Source organism: Hipposideros armiger, unplaced genomic scaffold (assembly GCF_001890085.2).
Source record: "Hipposideros armiger isolate ML-2016 unplaced genomic scaffold, ASM189008v1 scaffold_86, whole genome shotgun sequence".
Classification (NCBI taxonomy): domain Eukaryota; kingdom Metazoa; phylum Chordata; class Mammalia; order Chiroptera; family Hipposideridae; genus Hipposideros; species Hipposideros armiger.
In genome coordinates, this window is record NW_017731436.1 from 1,231,640 (window position 1) to 1,251,476 (window position 19,837).

The 19,837-nt window shown below is 42.6% G+C and overlaps 1 protein-coding gene and 1 long non-coding RNA gene across 2 annotated transcripts in view; one reads left to right on the forward strand and one right to left on the reverse strand.

Annotated features, from left to right (window-relative positions):
• Window positions 1-1,204, reverse strand: part of ARID1B (AT-rich interaction domain 1B) — a 425,191-nt gene extending 423,987 nt beyond the window's left edge. The window contains exon 1 of the mRNA XM_019644160.1: window positions 6-1,204. Coding sequence (XP_019499705.1) covers window positions 6-1,190 — 1,185 coding nt within the window. The 5' untranslated portion in view covers window positions 1,191-1,204. The remainder of the gene's footprint in view (window positions 1-5) is intronic.
• A 7,733-nt stretch (window positions 1,205-8,937) lies between these two features.
• Window positions 8,938-19,039, forward strand: LOC109383592 (uncharacterized). Its single transcript, XR_002124227.1, has 3 exons — window positions 8,938-9,715; window positions 10,684-10,845; window positions 18,999-19,039. It is a non-coding gene; the product is annotated as an uncharacterized LOC109383592 (long non-coding RNA).
• Window positions 19,040-19,837: the final 798 nt, after the last annotated feature.

The following is a 19,837-nucleotide window of genomic DNA, read 5'->3' on the forward strand; positions in this document are numbered from 1 at the left end:
CCGCCGCCCTGCTGCCGGGGGGAGCTCAGCACCCCGTACCCCGAGGACGAGCCCCCATAGCCGCCGCCGCCTCCTGCTGCTGCTGCCGCCGCCGCCGCCGCGGCCGCCACCGCCACAGCTCCCGCTCCTGCTCCTCCTCCTCCTCCTCCTCCTCCTCCTCCGCTGCCTCCTCCTCCTCCGCCGCCGCCGCCGCCGCCGCCGCCGCCCGCGCCGGGCCGGCTGTAGCCCGGATAATGGTTGTACTGGCTGTTGGGGTACCCTTCGTGGGAGTTCTGCAGGGGGTCCATGCTGTTGGGGGTTCCGGCGGCGGCTGAGGCGGAGTGCATCATCCCCATCCCGGGGCTTTGTTGTCCGCCATGTTGATCAAAGCAAGGCCCAGCGCGGCCGCCGGGGCCGCCGCTAGCAGGGGCAGCGCTGCCATAGTAATTATTAAACTCCGAGACGGTCGCGGGGCCGCCGCCGCCCCCGGGCACGGCCACCGGCGGCTGCTGCGCGCCCAGGGCGCCCAGGCCCGGGTGCTCGTACCGGCCGCCCGCCGGCTCCCCCATCTTGGGCGGCGCGTCGTCCTCGTCGCCCGGCTTGCTCAGCAGAGGCTGGCCAGGGGGGTCGGCCTGGCTGCCCGCGGCACTGTCCTTGGCGCCTCCATGTTGCGGCTGCTCCATGTCGGGACCGGGCTGAGCCGCGCCGCCGCCCGCGCCGCCGAGGCTGCTGTTGTTGGAAATGGGATGATGTTGTTGCTGCTGCTGCTGCTGCTGCTGTTGCTGCTGCTGCTGGAACTGGTTTAGCTGCTGCTGTAATGCGTGGTGGTGGTGGTGGTGGAGGTGGTGGGCATGGTGGTGCTGGTGGTGGGCATGGTGGTGCTGGTGGTGCTGCTGCTGGTGGGGCGGTGCGGAGGGGGCTTCGCCAACGGTTTTCAGTTTGTGGTTGGGGAGCAGCCCCGTCTCCATGGCCGAGCTCGGGCCCGACGAGGAGGAAGAGGAGGATGCCGCGGAGGAGGAGGAGGACAGCGCGGCGGCGCTTCCACCCTCCTTGAGAGCCGCCTCGGATCCGCCGCTCTTGGCGCTGTTAGTGCTGGCGGCGGCCGCCGCGCTCGAGTTATGGGCCATGTTCAGTTCGTGACGGGGGTGCAGGGGGTGGTGGTGCACACTGTTCAGGCCGCCGCCGTCGCCGCCGCCGCCGCCCCCCAGCATGGGTCCGGGTGCCGCCGCCGCCGCCGCCGCCGCCGCCGCTGCTGCCCGCGCGGCCATGATCGCCGCGGCGTGGCGAGGCCGGGCGGGGGGCGGGGGGAGACAATAAAACCCACTTTTTAGTCCGCGGCCCCTCCTGTGCGCATCCACACGCCCCGACGGGGATCGAGCGAGCCCCCTCCCCCTCCACAGGCCCCGCCGGAGCCGAACCGGGAGTCACGCCTTACGGTCTGGGCCTGTTCCCGCTGTGTGATTTCATGGTGAAAGTTTTGAGTTCAGGTTTAAATGAAACTTTTCTCTTTTCCTCTCTAACCCGGATATGGGTAAATACACGACTGGTTAAGCCTATTGGGCCCAGCATGGCAGGAGAGGGAGCCGAGCGAACCCGAGCAACTATTATCCACTTCTCTCTGATTACTCGTGTGCACTCGCAAAACGCGGACTGGACCCGCCGGGCCCTGCGCCCGCCGCCCGCCCGCCTGGGCGCAGCCTCGCGGGCACCCGGCGGGCCCGGGCCCTGGGACTTGGGCCCGCTCGGCAGACGCCCGGAGCGCGGCGGCATGGGGTGGCTGGAGGCCGCACTTTCCCCCTCGTGCCTCCGTCTCCTTGCCAACCGGGCGTTCGCGTGTTTGTTTTCACGTCTAAAAGGAACGATACAAAGGTGGAAAACGAGTCTGACGAGCAGACAAAAGAGGGAGAAGGGCTGGGGAACAAAGTTGTCTGTTGGCCTCAAAGGTTACGTATGAGGAGCCGACGAAGAAAGAAAATATTTGGGCAATCGGTGCAAAAGCACTGCCTCTCCCAGGAGTTACGTAATTTTTCAGTGTTAGCCTCTCTGCCTTGATTTCGAGCCATCAGCCTAATTCCCACAACTTCTTCAAACTGCAAAATTAGGAGAGTTTAAGTGATGGTTAGCCGCATTCGAGGAGCTCTGTGCCCTGTACACAGCAGGGAGTCAATAAATGCTTATGACTGACTGCACCTGCCCCAAAGACAATGTTGATATAACTACGTTTTAAGGGACCTTAGAGATGTATGTAGGCTTATCAGTGAAAACTCAAAGTATTCCCAAAGGAGCGTCTTTCTTACAATGCACTTGTCTTCTCTAAAAGGAAAGTCCTCAAGTATGAATAGTGTTATGCTCCAAACAACTTGCACATGGAAATTTAACGATCGGTGCCATAAATAGCAACAGCTAAGGTTTATCCCATAACTTCATAAATCTATATGATGCTTTTCACCATATTTCAGAGGTTAATGTGCTCAATTAACCCTCTTGATATGAGTTGGTTTCTAAGTAATTTGAAACAAAACTAAAGGAAATACATGCTATGTTTAATAAACGTAAGATCAATGATAATATAAATTGGTCATATCTAATCCTAGAGTAGAAATGTTTCATACTTTGTTCTTTAAAAAATACTATATTGTTTTATCACTTTATGATGTTTTAAATGTTTTTATTGTTAATTTATCACCTAGTAACACCTTGAATTGCTTCAATAGCAGGAATCTTAACCTAAGCAATGGCTCAGTTGTACTAGTGTGTGGACTCAGTTTTCATGGAGAGAAAGCATTTGAAACCAGAACTTCGATGAGGTCACGCTAGCTGAAATATATATGATTTTGGTATAAGGTAGTTTTTTCATTTCTAAAATGATTGCATTCTCCAGCTTTTCAAAAAGACTAGTTTATTTCAAGTACAGTAGTTATTTTTGTTTGCTTGACCCAAGTGTAAATATGTTACATGACTAAATAGAAAAGGATAGATGGGAAAAACAGGTGACAAATGGGGGGAGGGGAATCAAGTACACGCCCAAGGGTCATTATAGATCTGGAAACAACAAATTGCAGTTCTATGCAAGCAGCTGGAAAACAGGGTTATATCATCCCGTGTAAGAGAATAACAGAACTGTAAGATGAATTCATGCCAAATCATTCATCAGTTTTTGCCAAGAGAATACTACATCTTTGTCAGTGTGCCTTTTTGACATTTTTCTTCTGGATTTTCTCCCTTTATATATTCAAATACAGTACATACTAATTATACATACCATACCACATAAGTTGAATTTTTTGTTTTTCATATGCAAATATAAATATATGTTTTTTGTGTATGTATGTATATACATATATTCTAAAATCAATTACATATTTATGCTTTTAGACATTTATAGTCAAACTAAATATATACATACAATCATGAAAGTACATTTTTTCAAACCGATAAAATATATCCAAGTCAACTTAAACAAGTATAGCCATATTTCTGGCTTATTTTTAACAAGTAATTCTAAAAGGGAAAATGAGTCACCAAGTTCAGCCCATTTCTTAAAAATATTTCATATAGAAAAATGAAATAAAAAAAAGAATATAAGTCAAAATCTCTTTTAATTCCATTTGCTGCAGCAAGTCATCTAGAAGATTGGAACCAAGAGGCTATGAAATAGAGGCCCCCAGCACAATGAAATCAGTCTGCTATAAAAGGAGACACATGCCAGTTTCTCCTCCCCAATGGCAGATGCCACACCCTAAAGCAGACAGAAGGCACTGCAGTCTGTAAGAGAAGCACAACACAAAGCCGGCAGGACCTGGTTTTGTCTTTTAAACCACAGAGTCTGCTAAAATACCCCTTTAAAAGCATGTTGCTGAAGATATATTTATTCAACCTATATGTTTCAAACACACCTCAGGAAAACAAAATCAAAGCCTCTAATAGTTTCATTTAAAAATCCAGGACTTAATAAACAAAACGGCAATTGTTGGGGGGGTCTGTCAGAAAGTGATTAAATAGGTTCACATTTCACAAAAGCACTATTTGAACTATAGATCATGATTTCTACTGTGTGGCTTGCCTCAATTATCCTATATGGCAATTCAACATTTATTTTTTAATTAAAAAAAAAGGTAGTAGAAATCATCACGTTTATTTTTCCTAATGAATTCCTTATTTTTACACCTCTCAACTAAACTTCAAGCCATGATGACAACTTTAATAAGTTACTCCAGCCACAAGAAGCCGCAGAGGTGAAGGCCCGGAAGCTGCTGAGTGGCTGTGCCTACAGCCGACCTCCCACCCGCAGGTTCCCCCACGCCCTCGTGTTCAGCCAGAGGATTACCCGTTCTTTTGCTAAACATTCCTTTTTGGCTACAAAAAGGGTTTGAGTTTGTTTTTCTTTTTTTACTATATGAAAAATTAATATTCAAATACTGCTGCTTTTGAAAAGTTTTAGGGCGCTGAATAAAGGACTGTTGGACTTGCCCACTTAAAGAGGATTGAGCCAGATGGTAGTTTAAGAATGCCACAATTCTGTTCTTTTTCCCTCATCAGAGCCCATCATATGTTTGTTTTCAGATTAGTCCCCTTTCACTGTTCTGGTTATTTATTCGATAACTGAAACGATCACGATTCACTACCCATCATATTTCTTAGTATTCTTTACATAATTTGGAAGCAATTTAGAATAAAGACCTGTCAAGGTTTTACAAATAAGAACTATTAAAGAATAAGGCTTTGGATACTTGCTTTCCTTTTAGATTTATGAGAAATGCGATGAATGGAGCTAATGGGATTTCCCTACTGATCTTGGTCAGGCACTTTAAAAAGCACTAACCAATTGTCCTTTTCACTTCTCCGCTTTAGACTTTAGCAGTGAATAACTGAGTTAGTGCAAGATATGGGATATACATTTGATTTGAAACAACTATGCTTATTAACAGAGGCCCGTAAGTTGAGGATGCAAAACAATTAGGTAGGATTTGAAAAAGATCTAGGCAAAAATAATTTGAATAAATTGGGGACTGACAATCAGTAGCACTATTGTACTTAGAAAGAATATTATAGTGGGATAATAAAACTGGGTGGGGAAAAACTACACTTATTCATTCCAAAAAAAAATTGTCTAGAATCTATGACGTGCCCTGATAATTAAAAAGTTAAATATTACCTTGGTCCTGTTCTCAATAGGAGAGAGAACCAATTACGCTAAAACATAATAAGGGCTGCCCTGAAAAATCATGGAGGACTTGGCCAGTCAAGAAGCAGGCTCAGACTTTCCACCCAACAGCTTTCCCCACGGCTGTGCCTTATTGGCTGCCATCAGTGGGCACCCCACTCTAATCTTCAGCCTCAGAGGGCTCTCATGTGTCACTGGGAACCCACCACGGTTGGAGCTAGACTTCCGGAACCTTAAGTCAAGGTTAACATTAGACTATTACAATTTCTCTCCAAAGTCCCTAGAAAGATAGTAATGCCAGTGAAATAAATTAAGAAACACCTTACTACATTTTAGAACATTGTACTTTTTATCTTATACTCAACTGTCCACATTTTGAATGATGTGTAATAAATATTTTTATTATAGCCTCGTTGAGAAATTTCCCGTAACTTAGACAAATGTGTGTTCAATGGCATTTCTTTCATATTTCTTCCCAGTAATGTCCTCATTCATTTTGCCATCATCAAAATCATTTATTGAGTACCTATTAGTGCATTTCAATATTCTCTCCTATATCACATCATATAATCAACTATTCAGCTTCTATCAGTGATAACCTGCTGCTGGGATAAAGGCACCTTATAGATAACTCCACTCGAGTTCCTCAGAAATATGAAACTTGGAAAGTAAACATATTTGAGATCATGTATAATAATACAAAGGGAAGTCATTTGGAGTGCTAGTCACCTCAATTTTCTGGAAGGGTTTCAGTGACTTATCTGAGGGCGTTCTGGGTTTTTTTCATATGTGATTAATTGCTCCATGTACACATAAACTTCTAAAATAAAATTACTTTTCAAGCACAGTAAATTGCAAACAACAATAACTCATGTGTTAATGTATTACATTCATGATTTTTATTTCACCCAGCTTATATTCAATTACTTTATCCCTAATTCATTAAGAAAATCTGCAGGCACCTTTACCAGTAAATTATTGACAGCTGTCTGATTGTTCCAGTAAGGAGCAAAGGACTTGGTTTTATGCTTTTCTTACACAAAATGGCAATTTCATTGAGGAATTTGTATATCGATGCATTCCTCTAAAAATGCCCAAAGTTGTTAAACATAAATAATTTTTTTTTTCTCTCCGGAACTTAAAGGAAATGTCCACATTGTGACATGTAACTCTAGGACTTAAAATTTAGTGGGCTATGTGTGCATCCCTGCCCCTCAGATGTCTCCCCGCAAGCCGGACTTCTCTCTCTGTGGTGCTGGTGACCTGCTTTCTCATGGAGCGTGTGTGCAAGGTTCCCCTCCCAAAGCATAACCCACAAGCAGCAGCCGGGAAGGCGGCCTCCCCATTCATCCATCCTGCCCCGTGCAAGGCTATGGCCACAACAGTGAGAAATAAAAAGGAACTTACCACATTGAGTGTACTTGCTAGGCATTAATCAAATGATCACACTAATAAACGTGTCATTGTGCGGAGATAACATGCTCTGAAGGAAAGACACAGAATTCTAGGAGGGAAATAAACGGAGAAGCCTGACGTAGGCTGGGGCCTGAGGGAAGGCTTCCCTGAGGAAATGTGGCGTGGGCTGCAAAGTGAGGAGAAACCAGAAAGAGGGGAAAGGGGCTGAGAAGCACGGAAAGGCTGTGGAGGCGGGGGCCACCATGCCAGGCCCAGCAGGCCCAACTCAATCGGGACTTGTATTCCAGGAGCAGTGCAAAGTAGCTGCAGCATTTAAGCAGGGGCAGACAGGATCGGATCTGGGTTGTCATAGGAGCCCACGGGCTGCTGGGAAGAGAGGTGGAGCCAGAGCAGACGGGAATTAGAAGGGGGATCAGGTCCCAGGAGGCCAGGCTCCGGCCTCAGGCCAGATGAAGGCCTGGCCATCTTCATTTATTGAGTCTCCCAGTATATTATTATATTAAGAAATAATAAAAGATCATAAAATTAGTTTATTTTAATGTGTACATTTTAAAAAATGTATTCTACCTCAAAAAATACAATGCAAGCGTGCTTTTCAGAGAATAACCCTAAGATTTATTTATCTTTAATTCATATGCTCTACAGGTTGTGTGGTCTGATAATAGATCGTAAGTTTCAAAACAAAAAAAATACGATGAACATCTTTTCATCTAGTCATTGTATCTCTAGGACTAAATGTATAACCTTACTTGGCAACACCACCAAAATCTAAACTTGAGGCTCTTTGAAAATGGCTCCCCTCATTATCTCATGAAGGAGCACAGTCCAAGTGAGAGATGCGAGTTGATGGAGATGGGTGGGGGCAGGAGGCGCCACAGAGATGGAGATTCATAGAGTCCACCACTTAAGAATATGCGGATTGTTCACTGCTCAAGGCTCCCAGCCAAGGAGACGAGTCGGGGGGCTGCAATGAGTGGGCCCAGAGCCTTACTTGCCACTCATTGAGTGCTGGCACAGGACAGTCCGCTGGAAGATAGGGGTCTTTTTCTATTACAATTTGCATAAAGCACCATGCATGCTTGCAGTGGCCCTCCATGGGAGAGACGGCAAGGGGATAACATGGAAGGACTTGGTCATAGGTTAGATATGGGCGTGAGGAAACGGAAGGATCAAGGTCTTACCTCTCCCTTCACTTTCCTTCCCACCTTTTCCTGGCCCAAACCAATGTACGAAGCAGCTGGGAACCCCAGCTTTTATCCCTACCATCCCGTCCCCTCCACCCTACCTCCCCTACCCAGTTTTCTCTATCCCGCTCCCCCCCCCCAACGCCAGCACTGTTCTGATAAGCAAACTCTGCTCATAATAGAATCTTAGACCTAAAGACAGCTTAGATGTTTTAAGAAGCTGAGGGCAGCTCCTCAAATCCATACATACAGTGCGAATATTTTGTGGCCCGAGAGCCTTCTCTCTTACCTAGGAATTTGGCAGATAATCCGTGGGAAACTCTTTGAAACAAATGAACCCAATGAGTTAGACAACCAACCCATGAGTTACAACTAGCCCCCTTCGCAGGGCTTCCTCTTTGCACAGCACCAGGGCCATCATGCTTGTCACAGACCTAAAGGAGGCCTCTGTACAGTCAGTGTGTCTGTCTGTGCCCTGGAGTTAGGCAGTGTGTCTGTCTGTCCCCTTCTTAGTTGCCACAAGGCAGAGCTATCATTTGCCGCCCTTGAAAGGGGGCCTGGGAAGAAAGCAGAAGCCCAGGCTGGGAAATGCCTGGCCTGGGCAGTGTCCTTATTTGGCAGCATGACTTGGCTTTTGGCCACCTTTCCACAGGTGCAGAGCTTAGGGCAAACCACCTCCGTGTCTGCAGGAGGAAAGGAGTGGCATGCCCTGGCAGTCTGCTCCCAGCGCTGGGGCACCTCACACACCCTCTCACTCAGTTCCCTCTTCAGGGGTAGGCCATAGTCTAGAAAAGGGGAAACCTCAGGCAGAAGTAGTTGTATTTAATCAATAAACCAAGCCACATGGAGGCTGCTTTGAGTTTTATAACTAGTATTACTCAACATTTATTGTGTTTATCCTGTGCCCAGCACTTTGCATACAGAGGGCAAAAAAGCAAGCTGCTTAACCCGACATCTCTTCTCCTCACCTCACCTCTACTAATAGAAGTTCCAATTTTGAACTGGGCACATGACCCCCCGTAAAAAAAAAAGTCTACATCTCCTGGATCCCCTGCAGGTAGGTGTGTCCATGTGTTTAAAGGGAGCTGCGGTGCAGGCTTGGTTACTATCTAGACTTGGTTTATGAGAGAGAAAAATAAACTTCTGTATAAGCTGATTTTTTATTTTTTGCTTCATTTGTCTTAGGGTTTTTCTTCTTTTCTATTTTTTTTAAGTAGGATACAAAATATAATACTAAGTGATATAGTGCATATGGTTTCTCATGTAATTTTCCCAACAACCGTTTGAGAGTTCAGTAAACCTCTCACACCTTGATTTCCTCCTGTATAAAACACAAAATAATAGTACCTACATCACTGGGCTTCTGAGGGTGAAATGAAATATCCCTGCAAAGCTCTGAGCACAGTGCCAGGCACAAAGTGTTTTGATAAGATTCTTTATTAAGGACCTTACTTCTCTCTAGCTGGCTTATTCATTCCTCGAGGACAACGTCCTATCTTCCCTTTCTCCTACATCTTCCACAGTGCTCAGAACAATTCGGGGCCCACGCAGTGGCCTTTCAGTACTTAACTGTCAAGAAAACTTTGTGGCTGAACACAAACATGCAAATAAAATGACACGCATTTTCAAATTGTTTCAATGCAGATAATTGATGATGTAGCTTAAGCAATGATCCCTTTCTATGTGGCTACTCATTTAACATAAGGACAGGATTCCTGACTTCTTTTTTTATTGGCTTCAAAGGTGTTGGACATTTTTCTTGAAAGGTCAGTTCTGCCTATCAGGGTAACATAAGTTCTGAGCTATGTTCAGAGGGCTACTCCTCTCAGAAGCTGTCTGATTTCCCATTTTCCTCTCTAGGTAAGAATTTCACTGCTCTTGTTGGCTAAAGGAGCATCGTGTGGGCATGCGATTTATAACGGAGAGCGTTGCAGAGTTGCTTGGAATATGTTTAATGCCAGGGCACATCGCAGTAAGTCTTGGTCTGACCAGTTGAGCATGGCACTTGTTTATAAACAGTGTGATTATTAGAGCTGAGTCTGTGAAATTGGTTTCCCGCTGACCCCAATAGAAACAATACAAATATTCACCCTTTTCCAAAGCATAGTAAAAACTCCTGTGGTTCTTGAAACCAGACCAAGAATACATGTAGAAAAGCCTGTGGATTATTTTAAGTGAACTTATTTTTTTAAATCTCATTAACTTTTCACCATATGCTGTTTATTTTTTATATCGTGCATAGGCTGAAAAATGAAAATAGACCAGGCCACTGTGTTCCATTTGGGGACATCATTATGAGGATGACATACACACACTCTGGGGAGTTCAGAGAAAAACAAAGATGACTAAGGGGGCTTTTTAAGATGACTTATGAGAAAAGATTTTTAAAGCTCTACAAACTGTACGTCCCTTAACTAAGCAACCCAGGAGGCAAGCAGGAAAACTGCTTGCCACCACATGAAAAGGGTGGCACCTCCCGGGGCCTCCTGATCTATATATAGAAGCTGGAGTGACATCCAGTTGAACACTTATGGGCTGTGTAAGTTTTCACAACTTTATTGTGTAGCAGGATGTATATGTTACACTAAATATCTACCGTGAATGATTTTTTTATTGGTAAGAATTAAATGAAAGTATACATAAAACATTTAACATATTGCCTGGGATTAAATAGGTAAGGAGAGAGGGAGAGAGAGAGAGACAGAGAGAGAGGATTTTTATGTCTAAATGGAATAGATGTCAGGTATACTCCACTCAACCCCAAACATTTCTCCTGCTACCTAATTAAAAATTTCCCATTAGAGATTTATGGATTTATTCCTTTCTCTAAAGGCTTTGAGCCCTGTCAAAAATGCAAACCTGCTTCTAATGAGTAATACCTTAAGCTTTTATCAGTCATTTACACCTTATTATGAATATATTTTGGGTCCGTTCCTGCAGGCCTACTTTGATGCAGGAGAAGGGGAGATGAAGAAGAGGATGTGAGCGCCAGCGAGATGAGAGGAAGCAGGGGTGACTGCAGTGAATGGGGAGGCTGCAATGCTGAAACAGGCTCTGTTTACTGCACAATACCCCCACGGAAACAGCCCTACATATTAATGGGTGAGGATGTGAAAAGGAAAACATACCTAAATATTGAAAAAGTTTTTCTTTCCATCCGAACAGTTCAGGCTTGTGGATCCTCACCCCATTTCCTAAAGGCTTGGATCTCAGGATTTGTCATTGCTGTGTGACAGCTGACTCTTGGTAGCTCAAGCTAGGCACTGACCTGGGAACGGGGAAGCAGGCGAATGCAGACTGGGGGTGCTTTTCCAGGCCAAGTTCATCTCATGATCCTGTGGCTAGGTAGGACAGTGGATGACGTGGAGCATGTTTACTCTGGAGCTGATAATGAAGTGCAGTGAATCCTCTACGTGACCCAAGAATGCTGGTACTAAGACTGGAGGGAAGGGAGAAGTCAAGGGAACCGGTGGCCTCCGGAACCCCGACTTTGCTCACGGGACCATGTGGGTCCTTTTGGCTGCAATGGCAAGGATGGGTGGGTGCATGGAGTTGAGAATTTACATCATCCAGGGCAGGTGCGTTGGAGACCAAAGAAGGAAGAAAGAAGCTGGAAGGGAAGGTGAGAGAGAGAAGAAGAGGGAGGGATGAAAGGAGAAGAATACCAGACTTCTAGAGACAGATAGATACACTGTTACTAGAAACATCACTAGTCTGGAAAAGACAATGTTGCAAGTTGTAATTTATCCTTTGACACATTTATCATTAACTAGGCTAAACCATCTTACTAATGTGAGATAATTCATGGAAGCCATAAAAATTTGAGGTTCAAGGTTAAAACTTGCTGACCTTCCATGGATAAATTCCCTGGACAGTTGATCCACCTGCCTCCGTTTTATTTCATAATCCCTACCATATTCTGATCTCTAACCTGAACACTGGAGAAGTTTCATCTATGATTTCTAATGAACTTTTTCCCTCTAGGAAAACGCTCTTAACTTTTCTTGGCTTTCTGCTTCAATCAACTAGGAAATACATATATTGAAATATGAAATATGGTGTTCTGTGACTTGAATTCTACTCCTGCTTATGAGAGCTGGGGTGGGACATCTACTTAGATCAGTTAAGGTCTTATAAATGCCAAGTAAGAATGAAAGGACTGAGGGGTGTGGATGGGACAGGAGTTTCAAGAACATATGACAGGGTCTTTGACCTGAGAGAAGCACATACTGGCAGAGACTTCAACTTCCTTATCTACAAAAAGAAGCACATGGACCAGTAGGTGCGGCTCTGACGGCTATTTTTCTCTTCCCCTGACTTCCCTGAGACCATTCTAGCCTGAAGCTTCTTCTGTGCTTTCTCTGTTCCTTCATCAGTTTGTATTCCTCCTGGCCATCATCCCCCCAACCCTAAGGTGCTCCTGCTCCTTTTCTTTCCTGGCCACTTCCCTGTGGCCAGCCAGCTCACTGTGGTGACCCTGGGGACAGCCCTGCCCTGGTCAAGATGGCATCCCTTCTGCTTCGATACACGTTGGCCTGTTCCTCCTTTGTGCAAATCATTCCCGAGTGTCCAGCCACTTCCTCCAGTGTCTGGCTCACTGTTTGTCTGCCCCAGGAGGTTGTCCCTGATAAACCCTGTTTCTAATTCCTTGCCACACCAGGTTCTCTCGTACCTCTCTGCCCTTACGTTGGCTACTTTCTATGGTCTTTCCCACTGCTTGGTCAAAAGCTACATCTTTCAAAAATCAGCCCAACTATCACTCCCTTTATGAAGCCTTCCTGATCACAGTTCCCACATACCTAGTGGAATAGTCACGTTTTAGCTATGAAACCAACTTGTGGACATCACTGTTTTAGCCCTTATATGTTTATGTCTCTACCCCAAGTCTGAGTGCTCCAGGAGGGCACCCCACATTTTGTATATCCAGGGCCGAACATAAGACCTGGTCCTCCATTAGCATTTGTTGAATGAATGAATGACCTCTGCAACCAGTCAGAGTGATGATAAGGCATGGTACCAATATGGCTGAAACATTTGAGCTCCTCGGACACTTCCGGACCAGCCCCACAGTCCCTATGCATGAGAATGTGTCCTTAGTAATCAATCCATTATTTTAAGGACGTTAAGCCAAATCCTTATGTCAAGACGTGGACAACGATTTCAGAAGGTCACCTATGAGAACCATATTACGGCAAGACGGAGTGCTAGCCATTCTGCTTACCTGAAGGCACTTTGGGGTGGCTGGTGCAGGAATGAGAAAGTGAACAACCTCCCTTCTGCAAAATAACATTCTGCTCTTGGGGCTAACGGACATCCGACAGCGTGATTTTCTCAGGGTCCCTACTTAACAAACGGGGAATTGTGCCTTGGGACATTATGAAAGCAAAGTTCTCTAGTCCACCTAAGAAGAATCAAAGACCTAGAAATCCATAATAATGTTCCAGAGACTCTCAGCTAGCAGTGTGGCAGAAGGTATCTGGAACATGGGCAAAAGAAGACTTTTGTGGAGGGGAGCTTACATAGAACTTTTAACTAGTATGGAAAAAAGACTTCGTGACCACTATACACAGGATTTTTTTTAAAGGTGCTACAACTAAAATATACTATCGCAAAATCTTTCTCACTAGACTTCCAAAGAGCTCAAGATTACTAAAATTATTAGATATATTTCTTTGTACTACAAAAAAAATTGTTAGCTTGATTGATCTAAAACTAGGCTAATTATAGCTGAGTTGAGATGAATTTTCCAGATACATCAGCTTCTAATTTTTTTATATTCAAGATGCTAGCTCTATGTGACATACAATCTCAGTATATTATTCTATCAGGATATGATTTAATTTCTTTGTTTTGAAAAGGTTTACATTGAAAAGTCTTAAATTGAAAAGATTTCCCCCAAATAGTGTTCATTTAGCTTCAGGCAGCCAAAGGAAAAGTGGAAGCAAGACTTCCTGTGTATACCTTTCTATATAGTTTTGACTTTTGAATTGTAGATATATGTTCAAAACCAAATAAAACTAAAGCTGAAAAAAGCCCATTCATTTTCCCCAGCAGGTATAGACCCTTTAGCTTAAGGAGTGGTCATCAGCTAATTGGGGTGGAGCAGATTTCAAAAGCTATGGCCAGCTGCTGTAGACTGGACACCCATTCCCCTTTGCTGCTGGTTTTCCAGGTCTGTGCCGTGCCTTGTAGCTGAGATCACACTTCATGTTGCCCACTTGATTCTTGGGACTGGGAACCAGCCCTGCATCCTGCCTGATACTCTGTCCTGGGCCAGCCAGGGGCTCTGCCTTGCTCCTACCACTATGGTGGTTTTATCCTGCCACCCTCCCTTGGTGCTGCAGTCTGGTCCCTCAACTCTTGGCTCATTGCTGTGGCCTTGGCACCTGCTGACAATGGTATTTGATGCTGCCTATCTGCCTGGATCACAAGTACTAGAGGAATTACAAAAATAGTGACAGCCGACAGTAAATGAGTGCTTGCTCTGTGACAAGGCAGGGTCAGGGTGCATAGAGACCCTATGAGATAGGTATAGAAGGGTAGATCCTGGAAAAAAGTAAAATGACTTTTTTTACTGGTTGCTCATGCAACCAGTAAATAGTGGATCTGGGGTTGGACTCAGGTATGTCTCACTCTAAACTGGCGCGGGGAGTGGGGATCTCAAGCTCGTCCACCTTTTAGGGAAGTCCTGTGGCCAGTGGCCACGCTGCCCAGATCTAAGGTGAAGCCTAGGAGCGGCTGCAGCTCTCCTCACTTCCCAGGCTGAACTGGGTTCTGTAGTTTCTGCCCAACTCAATCGATGGGTCAAATTCCAAGGTCAGGCACTGCCAGGCTGTTCTACGCTACTATAGTTACCCTTTCATGCACACCCAAACCACACATAGGAATCACTTCCTGGCTTCTCCTAGCTTGGGACTACCAATAATTGGGAATGGGGAATGCTAGATTTATAGAAAAATGTGCTTACATTTGGTAAGACTTTATTAGGTTTTATTCTTCCTTCCCGCATTCTTTCCCCTCCTTCCTTTTTTTCTTCCTTCTTTTTTCTTTCTATAAGAAAAACTAAAAACTCTTCTAAGGTCTTAGGAAACCTGTAACATCTAGAAAATAGATGTTTATATTCCATTGCAAGTCCACTGTGAGAAACTGTCTTACACATTTTGTTACACTGGCAATCTTGTTCTATACAGAACTTGTTTTAATAAAATTTATTGTAAAGGCTTTCTGAAAAAAGCAGGCATCATGGGGGAAATGTTCAGACAATATACTGGGTGATGCTTTGATGCAGTATTTGTGGGGAATATTTTCTATTTTCCTTCTACTTTAGAATTAGATTTTTTAAAACCCTCAAATTAAAAAAAATTTCAGTACATACATATTGGCAAATCATTTAGAGAAAAACATTATTTGTGCCTCAATAATTTAGAATTAATGACCCTTTGAATAGGGGCCAGGCTTAAAGTAAATGTATTCATTGAAAGAGTAAAGGAGAATTAAAAACCAGGCACAGACACTGCCCCCACATGCCCAATGGTCTCCCTAAACACATGTACAAAGCTCTCACACCCCCAGACAGACACAGAAACAAATATCATTAGCAAGTTGAGACCGTAGACATTTAAACAGTTATCAGTACACCAAACTCAAGGATACTTAAACTTAACAGTAACTAGTAAATATAAGGATCGAGGAGTAGAGATGGGAATGGGAAATATTTTTCTCTTTAGAAGCATAAAACAACTAATATATCTGTTTATTATACAATAGCATCTTTCCTAACTGACAACATTTGTTGTTCTATTTATTGCCTTTACTTGAAGAAATTTTAAAAAGGCATTAAAAATATCCATGCTTTAGACTAACTTAGATTCATTTCCATCATTTAGTCTGAATTGGTGATGTTTCACTGTAATGAATTTTAAAGTCAAATATGAAATGATTTAGAACTTTGTGTGACCTAATCCCCGTGCTTAACATAGACAATTGAGAATAAAATGATTTCTGAACTACACGGTAATATGATACCCTAATCTAGTTTTCATTAAACTTTCTTTTCAAAATTAAAATTATTTTATACTATTCTCAAATAATAAAATTATTTTATATTCATTGTAAAATGTCCAAACAATAAAAGGCTTTAATAGAAAATTAAAATCATCTGTAATCCCACTCAATGGAGTATATTTATTTAAATGTAGACTTAATTTGGGTGTAAATCAAGACTTCTTCTATAACTTCTGGTTCCAGCAACATGGGGGACTAAGGCAGGCACCCTCCTGCAATAAACACATAGATATTTTGGATAAAATATAATAAAATAAAATAAATTGCTACTATACAAATACATTGTGTTTTTAAAAGTAGATAATTGAGCCAAGGAGGAGGAAAGGGAAGTTTTCTTGTAGCGAGAGGTGTAAGGCTGAGCTGATGGAGCCAACACCTCGAGAAAGGGAGCGGGGGTATAAACCGCACTGGAAATAAAAGATGCCCTTGGGTCCACTGAGATGCATATCTGGAAGTAAGAGGTTGAATTATGGAAAAACACTTGCAAAGTTCCTTAGTCCATAAAAATGGAACTCCAAAAAGGAAAAAAATAGCAAAGGATCTTGCAATATTCAAGGCTTTGAGTATGAAGGAAAAAGAAACATCTCTTGTAGGAGCTAATTTTACACTCGCCTTATAGCACAAGAATTCTCAGCTGATACACTAACAAAAAAATTGCGGCAAGAAAAAAACAAATTTGGACAAGGCCCATGGAAACTTTGGGACCCTTGCAAAAACCAAATGCAAACCCACACTACAGGGCTAATCCATAATCTAGGGCACACAGAGCTCCCATAGGGAAGACCACCACTGCTTAAGATGAGCTCACAATAAAAAATTACAAACCATACAAGAAAATGAGGATGAATCAAAGGATTCAATAATCAACAAAATTAGTACCCAGAGAACTATAGATAACTGAGCCCTCTGAAAGAGACTATAAACATTACTTTGATTTATTGATTAATTAATCATTTATTAAATAATCATTTGTTTAAAATGATTAAAGAGATAAAAGAAGAAATTGAAATAATAATAGGACAAAAGGAAAATATGAGCAGAGAATAAGCAGATTTAAAATAGGACCAAACTGGACTTCTGGAAATAAAAGAGTAATTCATTCAAATTAAAAACTCAGTGAATAAATTGTCATGTAAAATAGTCAGCTGAAAAACAGGTGTGAATAAATCACCCATAATGCAACATAAAAATAACAAGTTGTTAATATGAAAGAGAGGTTATGAGACATGGAAGACAGAATGAGAAATTCTAATATACTTCTAACAGGCATTCCAGAAAGAAAGTTGTAGACATTCGAAGAGATAATGGAGGAAGATAAGGTTGCCACAATTCATGTTATATGATTCTTTTATGTAGAAAGCTGAAAATTATCCATAAATGATTAGAATTAATAAGAGAATTTAGCAAGATAGATACAAATCAATATACATTTTTCTGGAAATTTGCATGTTTTCTTCTAAATTTTCAATCATATTAGCATAAAGTTAATGAAAAGCACTTATTTATCTTTTTTAATCCTGTTAAAACATCTGAATTTGACACTTTTATCAATTTAATATTAATTTGTGCCTTTTCTCTTTTCGTTGACTAGTTTGACTAGAGTTTATCTATTTTGTTACTTTTCAAAGAACAATATTTTACCTTTTTGAGCCCCTGTATTATTTAATATGATTTCTGTTTAATTGATCTATTGTTTGTATGATGGTTATTTAATTGGTTTCTGCTCTTATCTTTATAGTGTTTTTTATTCTACTTTGTGGTTTTTCTGTTATTTCTTTTACTTTCAAATTTAGAAACATAACTATTTAATTTTCAGCCTTTAAGTATTAAGGCTATAAATTTCTCTCACAATATCATTTTCCTGCACTCCACAATATATCTTTTATATAATAAGTGAGATGGGAGATCAGAACACATACATATAAAAACAAACACTGATAAGATACATAAGATAATTAGAACATATACTGCTTCATCTCATCATATACAAAAATCAACTCTAGTTGAATTAATAAGCCATATGTGAAATACAAAACTATAAAAATTTTAGAAGTCAATATGGAGGAACACTTTTATGATATCAGAAATATAAACCTTCACTTAAACAAGAAATAAAAATTGAAAACCACAGAGGAAATATTGACAAATTTGGCTACATTAAAATGAACAATGTCCATTCGTCAAAAGACACCATAATGATAATGAAATGACCAGCCACAAACTAGGAGGGGGTATTTGCTAAATATATAATTGTCAAGGGATTAGTACCCTGAATATGTTAAAAATTTTATATATTCAATAAGAAAAAGGCAAATCAACAAAAAAAGAGAGCTCAAAACTATTACATAAGCATTTTATGGAGAAGCAGACATACATGGTCAATAAACATATAAAATGTCACTCAATCTCATTACCAAGCACAAAAATACAAATTAATTCTACTATGATTTAGCAGCACATAGCCACAAAATCGACATATATTAAGGTTGAAACTATCATGCATTGACATGGGTGTAGAGCAAGGCAATCTCCCATGTGGTACTAAAGGGAGTGTAAATTAGCACAAACACTGGAAGCCAATTTTGCTTTTATAAAGATGCCCATACTCTATGCCCTAGCAATTCCACTCCTAGGTATAAACTCTATAGAAACTATCCTGTGCCAGGAAGCATTTATGAAAATGCTTAAAGCAGCACTATGCCCACTAGTCAACACTAGAAACAAACCAAAGTCCATGGACAGTAAGTGGAATGAATAAAACGTGGGTGATGGAATACTACACAGTACTGAGTAGGAGTAAATCATAACTATGCTCAATGACATAGTAGAATCTCAGGAACACAATTGAGTGGAAAAAAACAAATAGAAGGACATATATAGATTAGTCCACTGATACATTTCAAAACATGCATCGCGATGTATTTTCTGTGTGAAACTACAAAGAAATGATAAATACAGGTGCGGGTCACACAGGGGAATCTCAAAGTAATGGTGTTGCTCCTTTTGTTCTTTTCCTATGTTCAATGGTCAGTACATAAGGGTTGTACTATTATTCTTTTTTTGTTTTGTTTTCCATTATTCTTTATACTGTACATGTATTTTTAAGGTGTTTTTTGTATCTGCTCAGGACTTATTAAGAACAATTTACATTGTATTATATACCTGAAACTAATAAAAAAAATTGTATTAAGGGCCGGCCGAGTGGCACGTTGGTTAAGAGCTGCCTTGGGACGCCAGAGGACCCCGGTTCAGATCCCACATATGAGGGCCAGTGACACTGCCCTCTACAGCTAAGATGTTGAACAACAGCTCAACCTGGAGCTGGGCTGCTGTGAGTCACCAGCAACAGCGTAGGCTGCAGCCACTGCTACAGTGGGTTGCCATGGGCTACCGTGTATAGCCGGCAACCAGCGTGAGCAGCCGGCAGCCACTGTGAGCAGCAGTCCAGAAGCCGGCGACTGATCTGCCTCACCTGGGAAGAGCGCAATGATGGTGCCAACTTGGGCCAGTGAAGCAACGTCCTCCACAACTAGACTGAAGAACAAAATGACAGCAACTTGTCTGTTCCCCTTCCCCCAATTCCCCAGCGCTGTTCCCATCCCCCAATTCCCCAATAAAAATCTTTAAAAAAAAAAAAAAGAGTTGGCTTGGGACACCAGCTGTGAGCAGCAGGGCCCGGTTTGTGTCCCACAGGAGGGCCAGTGATGCTGCGCCCTCTACAGCTAAGATGGTGAACAACAGCTCCACCTGGAGCTGGGCTGCTGCAAGTCACCAGTGATGGTGTAGGCTGCAGTGGGGCTGGCCGGCAGTGGGCGTGAGCTTTCGTGAGCTGTCATGAGCCTCCATGAGCTGCTGTGAGCGGCCATCCAATGGACTGCGAGCGACTGCCTCACCTGGGAAGAGCGCAATGATAATACCAACATGGGCCAGTGAAGTGACATCCTCCACAACTACACTGAAGAACAAAAGGACAGCAACTTCTCTGTTTCCCTCCCCCAATTCCCCAATTAAATCTTTAAAAAAAATAGAT